This window comes from Syngnathoides biaculeatus, chromosome 7 (genome assembly GCF_019802595.1).
Source record: "Syngnathoides biaculeatus isolate LvHL_M chromosome 7, ASM1980259v1, whole genome shotgun sequence".
Lineage (NCBI taxonomy): Eukaryota > Metazoa > Chordata > Actinopteri > Syngnathiformes > Syngnathidae > Syngnathoides > Syngnathoides biaculeatus.
Window position 1 is genome coordinate 29,995,012 of NC_084646.1, and position 9,475 is coordinate 30,004,486.

Here is a 9,475-nt window from a genome sequence, read left to right on the forward strand (position 1 = left end):
CTGCATGAGGCGCAGGTGTGCACCTCTCAATCAGCGCACCCGCGCGGGCACCCGCACAGCTCGTGCTGGAGCGGCAGGATCATGACACAACCAACAGTGTGGACCGATTACCTATTTTGGAATACATGGGCTTCATTCTCCTTTTTTATATCCAGGATGGATTTCAGCATGCTACTCTGAAAGTGTAATTGAATCTGAAAATTTTGGTTTTAAAAGACGATGAGCACATTTGATGCCTTGTTACGGATTGAGATGATCCAATCTATATTTAGTTCCATGAGTAGGTCAAGTGACGTGTTGCTCACTTACTGTGCCCTGTATGCCCAGCAAACAAAGAGTGATAAAGTCCCTTATGCAAGTCTGCAAAATGTTTGATTAATGGGTCGACAGATCAATCAACAGATAGACTTCGACTGTGTGTTTTGAAAGAGAGTAAAGGGTCAATGGTTGTATTTACTTGGTTGACAAGACCAAGTAGTACGTGTGTGGTGTGTGTTGGATGGATTCCAGTGGGTCATTTTAGCTGGAGAATATAAAAGGTCACACTATAACTCTCCCCACATCTCTCTGACCAGAGTGTAGTTCTTGGCAGACAGAGATCAGAGGGCTGAATCATGATGAACTGTTTACACTTCTCGCTACTGTTGGCATTGATGTGCGTGCACATCGATGCTGTACCAGTGGACCCGGGTGCCATGACGATGGAGTCTTGTGAAGATTCTCTGGCGATGGGCGCTGCAAGGGAAACTCTTACCAAGATTAACCAGGATCGGCAGGAGGGCTACATCCTGGCCCTTCATCGCTTATCCAACGCACATTCCACAAAGCATGTGAGTCTCACCAGTGACTGCTCTTGAACTACCAAACACATTTCTTGTGTTGCCAAGGGTTGTTTATGCTTGATTTGTATTGATTTATGTAGAACTGTAATTGTACCAGTACAGTGTTGTACAGTTGTAGAAATTCCAAGGTTTAGTTACCTTTGTGAGAGAAAGTAGCTAGTCAAGGTAATCAGAATCATTAGAAAACACTTTTTTAATGAAAAACTGGAAAACGAATCATGAATCCAGGACAACTTTTTTCAAAAACTGCTGCTCATTAACTAATCATTAAGTGACCATTACAACAAATACTACAATTACATATTGATTGTGTCTGATTTCCATTACAGGGAGAAACTGGTATTGTTTTCTATCTAACTTTGGATGTTGTGGAGACCAACTGTAGCGTTCTTAGCAAGAAGGACTGGAAGGACTGTGAGGCTCGCCCAACAGGAGAGACACCTGTTAGTAGCAAGTTCTTCTTTTCTCAGATCTCTGCAACTGAGTGAATGTATTACTTTTATTCGCCTTTCATGTCTAAAGAACAAGTGTACAATAAATAAGGTTGTCTCAGTATTACACAATGCTCTTTTTTTAAACAATATATTTTTAAGGAAATGCAATGTAGAATTATCCTAAAACAATAATTAGAATCTCTTTAAATATCCTTCAATTTTTCCTTCAGGTATATGGTCAGTGCAAAGCAGCTATCTACATAAACAGGGTGCACAGGGTGGTGCGTCTCTACAAGTACAACTGTGTTGTTAGACCAGGTAGATATGAGTGGTTATCTAATGTCATTTCCATACCCCAAACAAGCTAAAAAAAAATGTGCAACAACATTGATATTTGTATTTTTATGTTTCTTTCTCTCTCTTTCTCTTTCTCTCTCCCTCTCTCTCTCTCTCTCTCTCTCTCTCTCTCTCTCTCTCTCCTCTCTCTCTCTCTCTCTCTCTCTCAATCTATCTATCTATCTCTCCTGCTCTCTTTTTGTGTATTTAGTTCCAGCACCAAGAGTGAAGCAATTGTGCCCTGACTGTTCATCTCACATTAGTTTTGATAATGCTGAAGTTAAGAAGACAGTCTCCAAATCTCTGGAGAAGTTCAACAAGGAAAGTGGATTGACCAAGATATTTGCGCTGCTGAATATTACCCGAGCAACAGCAGGGGTATGATATGCATCTGCCAGCACTCACCAAGACTTTGTGCTATATACACACAAACACACACAAAACATATGTAACTCCACTCCATTGGTTTTCTGAGAGCATTTGTGTTGTTAAATTTCTTTACCTACTTATTTACTTTGAGAAATTTAATTGACCGTAATTTTAGTTGGGTGGCGCACTAGGCAAATAGTTAGCACAGCTGCCTCACAGTTCTGAGGACCAGGTTCAAATCCCAGGTCCACCTCTGTGGAGTTTGCCTGTTCTCCCTGTGCCTGCTTGTTTTTTTCTTTGAGGATTCCAGTTTCCTCCCACACCCAAAAGATATGCATTGTACGATTATTATAGTGATGGGCGTGGCAGTTCTTTTGAGTGTACTGAATCACTCAAATCAGTGCTCTAAAAATCCATCCATCCATTTTCTGCGTCGCTTATCCTCAAGTGGGTCGCGGTGAGTGCTGGAGCTTATCCCAGCTGCCAACGGGCAGGAGGCGGGGTAGCCCCTGAACTCGTTGCCAGCCAATCGCAGGGCACATAGAGACAAACAGTCGCACTCACAATCATATCTAGGGGCAATTTAGAATGTCCAATTAATGCTGCATGTTTTTAGAATGTGGGAGGAAAACAGAGTACCTGAAAAAAAAAACCACACAGACACGGGGAGAACATGCAAACTCCACACAGGCGGGGACAGGATTGAACCCGGATCCACAGAACTGTGAGACCAACGCTTTCCCAGCTGATCCACCATGCCGCCTGCCCTAAAAATATCCGTTCAAAAGATTTAGTCATCAAATCATTCACTTATTTTTCAGAAAAAAATATAACTGCTTCATGATTCCAATGGCACGGTGGTGCAACTGGTTAGAGTTCTGAGGACCAGGGTTCAAAACTGTGGAGTTTGCATGTTCTCCCCGTGCCTGTGTGGGGTTTCTCCGGGCACTCCGGTTTCCTCCCACATCCCAAAAACATCCACTAACTGTAGACTCTAAATTGCCCGTAGGTGTGAATGTGAGTGCGGCTGTTGTTGGTCTCTATGTGCCATGTGATTGGGTGGCAACCATTCCAGGGTGTACCCGGGCCTCCTGCTGGATGACAACTGGGATAGGCTCCAGCACTACCGCGAGCCTTGTGAGTATAAGTGGCTCAGAAAATGGATGGATGGATGCTTCCTCATTCCATTAATGATTCATCCATGAGGTTCACATCCACTCAACACGGATAAGCTCCAGCACGCCTGTGACCCTAGGGCAGATAAGCGGTAGTGAAATGAATGGCTAGATGGACAATTGTATTTACATTTGAAAAAAGAGCTACAAAAGCTCTTTTTTCATGGTTCGTCCACCTTCCAAAGCCAATGCCTGTAAAGGACTCTCTCTGGTCATGTGCTATTCTTGTAGTCTCAAACATAGGACATACTGTACTTTTCCAAATGCTGTATGACCTTGAACCTTATGGTGCAGTCTCTGAGTTTATTGGAGACACTTTTACACATAAAAGAATATTGACTTTTGAACGCTTTCATTTTCAAAATTTTTTGACTTTTTATTTAACTTTCACTGAATGTTTCGAAGTCATACACATTTGTTTTTAGACCAACATGGTATTATATTTTCCACATGGAGCACACTGTAATGCAATGTAATGCATTTTTATGTATATACATTCCATCATGTTTTGTCGTCATATTAATATCGTCTTCACATCGAGGATTTTTTTTATGCATTCTTTCATTTGAAAATGTAGGAAAGTGTGATTGTGCTAGTAGATTACTTTGAGAAAGTAATTGAAATAGTTAACCTACTATTATGTTTTCAATGGGGTAACTGCATTGGCAAAATCATTTTCAAAACACTTGTTGTCCTCCATATTCGGCACATAAATCAGTACAGAGACAGGATCCTGGTTGAAGAAGCAGAGGTGGCAGAAAACCTTTGAAAGTTGGAGGTCACAGTACTTTTGACGCTCTTTTTCCCACTCTAAGGACAGTTTTTGTATCTCGGAAATAAATTTTCAACAGGGGAGTGGGGTGAAGATTGAGCATTTGGGTGGCGGGAGTGTTTTTAATGAAACACCTTCTGCCCTTAAAAACCAAGTGTTGACAAAGGTCGCCAAGGCCTGCCATGGCTCATCCAAGAGCACTTTTGCCTGCTGCAAGGGCATTTTTTGTCGCACACAAACTTTGGGGGAAAAAGGGGCACTTAGGGTAATATATAAGTTGCATATGCCCAGCAGGGACACCCGATTCCACCCACCTCTGCCAAGAGGAGAAGTTCAGGTCTGCTTACAATTGAACATTTTCCAAACCTTGCTAGTGAAGGGGAGAAGGATGAAAATAAACATCTTTCATTGTATTGAAGACATAAAATGGATATGTACATCAACTATACAGTATTAATAATTACATCATAAAACACACAAAAAAACAACAATGTATCTGTTGATTAGTTAACTCCTTCAAACTGTTTGGCTATTCGCTATTAAAAAGTGAGGTTCTCCCTCATCATTTTTTTTATGCCTATTCCTTTTTGTCCAGATGGCCATCGAAATGTATTACCATGTTGAGTACACCATCCAGGAGACAAACTGCACCAGGAACAAAGATACCGAGATGGACAGCAAATGTCCTATCATGGACTGCGAGTTTTCTGTGAGTCCAGAAAGACCATTAACTCTTTTTACAGTATACAAGAGTCACTGATGCTGTAATGGTACACTGGCCTGACTTTGGTGCAGGTAGCATTGTTTCAGTTCCCACTTTGTGATGGTGTGAATGTGAGCGTGAATGGTTGGTTGACTGGCAACCAGTTCGGGGTGTAGTTCGCCTTTTGCCCAATTTCAGCTGGGATGGGCTCCAGTGCCCTGGGACCCTAACCAGGATAGCAGTGTTGAAAATGAATGGCTGTTTTATACAACAAAATTAAGTATGATTTTTAGGGCTGGGAGAAATAATCGATTCTTTGATGCCATCTTCTGGACTTCATGCGTGGACTCTGCATGCTTTCCTCAGTCAGATGGGATAGGATCCAGCTCATATGAAAAGATGATGGATTATTGAATAATGTTCTCCTGTCTTTTTCCTTATTTTCCTCTAGCACAAAGGTTTCTGTAAGGCTTCCCACTTCCACACTCCCATCGGTGATAGTGAGTTCAGCGTAGCTTGTGAGATCTATGAGCCTGAGGTAATGCCACAAAACATTATTTTATATTCTTGTTACATCTAATTGGTATGATGTAGTTCTCCAAATCAAATAACGATAGGGAGTTTTTACCTTGGATCATGGTACAAAGGCTTTTTACAGTCAGGCCTCATTCAGCAAACGTACAGTCATCCGGACCTTCCCAGTAAGTTTATGTCGTGAAAAGATGATTATCAGAAGCTATCTGCTATAGCTGATATCTTGAGCAGTGCTTTTAATGTACTCGGTTTTATCGTATTTATTTTTATTCCTATTTTCATATTGATTTTCTGTATGCACTGACTCAGGAGAGGCTCTCCAGTTTCGTTGTACAGTCGTATAAGGACAATAAATTGCATTCATTCATTTATTTGAACTAACGCAATAGCACCGGAGTGATACAGAAGTGGCATTGTTTATCCACCACTATATTTTTTTAGTCACAGTTAAAGTTATGTCAGGTCTAATATATGTAGTTGTAATTTTGTTATGCATATATTGAAAACAGCTACATCATAACTAAAATCAACTTCATTTGTTCGTGAATAGGCGTATTGTATTCAAATCACTCTACCATCTTTTTTACTTAACCCAACACCCTGATGTTTGCTAATATTAAATGTTATGTTGCTGGTACATTCAAACCCGTAGAGTTTATGAAAAAGTTAAAAAAAAACAAAAAACAATGGATGTATACATGTGGATGCCTGTTATTATGCTTTGCGTTTAATTGATCACATTGTATTTCCATTTTTTTTTAAATCAGAAATGCAGACAAAGTTCATATTCACTGAAAATATTTTACAGATTACTTAAGTCAATATCAATGTTTATTTCCTAAAAAGTTAGTTTGCCAGGAGTCCATCAAGACTACCACACGTCCATTGAAAAGTTAGATTGTAGAGCCGGTTTCATGCTACATTTTGTTTTGGTTTTTTTTTGTTTTTTTTTTTGGGGGGGGGGTATTTATATATTTATTTACATAATGTGATTTTTATTCAAATGTTTTCATCCATGATAAGTTACAAAGTGATATTTAAACTTTACAATTCCCAAGAGAAGAGTTAACTAAGGTTAAATTTACTTTTAAAAAAAACTGACACAACATAAAACATACCATTTCAAAGCAGCAAAAATAAAGATTTAAAAACTGCCCAAATGTACCCTCATTTGTGTATTTCTACTTGTAATTGAATCAGTCTTGGAACTTTTAAATCAAATTGAATTGCAATCTAAAGGATCGTGAAGTTCTTAACAACTGCTCGGTCCTAATTTCGACAATTTATTGCATGTGCAGAAAAGAGTAAGAATAAATAGCACAATTTCACAAACTGCAGGGACAAAATTTTATTTTATGATTTAAAATTGCCTCCTGCCCGATGACATCTGGGATTGGCTCCTGCACTCCTGTGACCCTCGTAAGCATAAGCGGCCCTGGAAATTGATAGATATTTAAAATTGTATTTTGTCTTATTTCTTTTTTTGGAAAGTCCCTTACAAAATATTTTCCTCAACAATTACTGTTGCACCCCAAGTAATACCCAGTCTGAAGCATGCCTGTTAAAGGGCCCATATTTTACCAAATCAACTCTTTTCGTCGTATTTGGAGTTATATTGGCTCTTTGGTGCCATGGTAAACATGTGAAATACTGTCTGCATTAAAATTGTCCACGCATTCTTGTGTTCCAGATGTTTTTCTGTTGACAGGCCAGAAATCCGGGCATTGTAATTTCTCGAGATTATCCAGCCCACTAACAAAGATCTCAGCCTACCTCACTGCTCCCTAGCCAGTGCTAACAAAATAACACGTGTGCTCTCACAAGTAATGAGGATTGGGTCTGCTACATGCAGGCATCCAATTAGAAGAAAGTTGAGTCTGATCTTAATATAGATGAAGCAGATCGAAAACTGAGTCAAACAGAAGGAGCTGTCAGAGGAGCTTTTTCTGGACATTCATATGATAAAACCAAGATTTTTTTTTAAATTAAATTGACACTTTTACTCTATGTCCATGTTAGAGTTAGTTATCCTATAGAGGTCTAAACAGACAAAATATGAGACCTTTAGATAACGGTATTTTCCAAGTCCGACCTGGCATGCTCAGTAAAATTTTATATTCCATTGGACAGGGCATCCTCGCTTTACGACAGACTTCCACTCATCCAAATTTTTATAAATGTTGGAATGCATCATACTCTTTGTATATAAAATAATCAAATAATAAACAGTAGGTCACATATAGGTACCATCTTGAACCAAGGAACCCCTGTAATTTTTGTACTACCTAGCCATGACCCACTTGTGGGTGCCTACCCACCAGTGAAGAATCACTCAACTACCCTATCCTTGATGCTGTTTATTGACATTTATACTACTACAAACACTCATTCCAACTTTCTTTCTAGGCTGGTGAAAGAGAGAAGAAATTACACCTTTTGGGCGACAAGAATGATCACAGTCACAACGACACACACCCGCACAATCACAGTCACGATGAAGCACATGCTGCAGACTCAGCCCACACTCATGACCATGTCCATGACCACACGAAGAGTCATGATCACCATGATAAAACTCACAAGCATGCAGAGGATAGTGACCACCACCACACACACGACCATCAAGAGGGAAGTGCCCACAGGCACGCTCACGCCCATTCACACGACCACGGACATGGACATGATCATGTGCATTCTCACCACGCCCAGGCACACGATCATAGCAACGACTCACCTAATCACCACCATGACTACAAACATGGAGGGGTGCACACCCATGAGCATGACCACGAAATTTCCCTGGACCATGACCACAAGCACAGTCATTTGCATGAGCATGAGCACCACCATCATCATCATACGCATGACCATGAGACAACAGTCCATGACAATCCGGAAGGCATTTTTAATGTGTTGCCAGCCATGGACCAAGTGATGACCCTGCCTTCCTTCCCTGATGTACCTGCAGGGGAAGTAGGTGTTGTACTTCCTCTTGTCCCTGATCCTCAAACCCCAGGGGAGATGCAACCAACTCTTCGGCCCTTCCCCACTTCAGTTTCATCTCAGTGTGCATCACCAAAAAAAGGTGAAACACTGGTGCAGGAACTCTTTGAAGAAGACCCCATGTTCAAGCCAGCCGCCTAAGATGGAAGACGAACACACACACATCAATATAAGTGAAGTGGAGGAATAGAGTACATGTTCTAAGTGTTCGAAGTGGAGTCCACATTCAAATTTGACATTTACTTGGAGGAAACCTCCTAAGTGGTGCTAATCATGATGTTGGTTGCACAATATAAGTAAATTATATCAGAAATACTCATCAACTGAAATGCCTGAAAGCCATTGTTAACACGGAGTTATTTTCATATCAGTCATTTCATTCATTAAAGTCAGTTATTTTCATCAGTTAAGGGTGTACAGTACCTGGCCTCCCGCCCAGTCACCTTGGATTGTTTCCAATCCACCCGCAACCCTAGGGTGGATAAACGGTACCGAAAATGGTTGAATGGATGGATGGAGTTCTTATGAAGAGTAGCCATTTTTTAACAGTACTTGGCAAATTGTAAAATAAAACACCTATTAGGCTTGCATTTCTCTATATTGTACTGTAGTATTAAATTTTGTATAATATAGTGCTGTTAATTTCCTGAGAATTAAAAAAATAATCATATTTCCTTCTTTAGCATGCAATTTTTCAAATGACGAGATGACTATTAAAGTGACTCAATTTTTTTTTACTATTTACCATGAACAAAAGTTTAAAAAAACTCTGTCATTACATAAATACAATTTTATATAATTTACAATTTATTCTTTTACGCACAGCCTTCTAAGAGCCTTATCTCACTGGCAACTAGTGATTAGATGACAAGAAACAGTCAAGGGTCATCAGTCGCACAGGACGGAGGAGTAAAATAATGCCTGAGCTCTCACTGGGAAGATGTCTCGCAGATGAACAAGTGCGATTTTCAGATTTTTGTGACGCCCCTTCTGAGACTGAAGCTCTTTGAGAGGAAGAGAATATCTCAGAAGAGAGTGAAGTCCCATATGGCCGCCATCTTGGATTTTACAACTACAGTAATCACTTGTTCTTCGCAGTTAATTTGTATCAGACCCACCTGCAAAAAGTGAAAAAGCGCAAAGTAGGGGTAGATGGCATTTTTTGTCTGTGTTTTTTTTTTTTTTTTGGGGGGGGGGGTTGTCATCTTGCCGGGGATGCCGCATTATACCCTATCAATGCAGCTTCCCTTACAGTACAGCACTAATGTATGCTGGTGTTTTTTTTTTTTTTTTTTTTTTTTTTGCTT

The 9,475-nt window shown here is 40.1% G+C and overlaps 1 protein-coding gene across 1 annotated transcript; it reads left to right on the forward strand.

The window, feature by feature from the left end:
• Positions 1-409: 409 nt before the first annotated feature.
• Positions 410-8,381, forward strand: fetub (fetuin B). The gene is made up of 7 exons (XM_061825649.1): positions 410-830; positions 1,172-1,285; positions 1,507-1,594; positions 1,824-1,990; positions 4,524-4,637; positions 5,083-5,169; positions 7,572-8,381. The coding sequence occupies exons 1-7, from the start codon at positions 615-617 to the stop codon at positions 8,307-8,309; spliced, it is 1,524 nt and encodes a 507-aa protein (XP_061681633.1). The 5' UTR covers positions 410-614; the 3' UTR covers positions 8,310-8,381.
• Positions 8,382-9,475: the final 1,094 nt, after the last annotated feature.

Excerpts from the sequence above, each read along its gene's own strand:
- fetub (XM_061825649.1), top strand. The coding sequence starts at position 615 with ATGATGAACTGTTTACACTTCTCGCTACTGTTGGCATTGATGTGCGTG. Across the intron at positions 1,595-1,823 it reads CAACTGTGTTGTTAGACCAG|TTCCAGCACCAAGAGTGAAG; the intron begins GTAGATATGAGT and ends TTGTGTATTTAG. Across the intron at positions 1,991-4,523 it reads TTACCCGAGCAACAGCAGGG|ATGGCCATCGAAATGTATTA; the intron begins GTATGATATGCA and ends CTTTTTGTCCAG.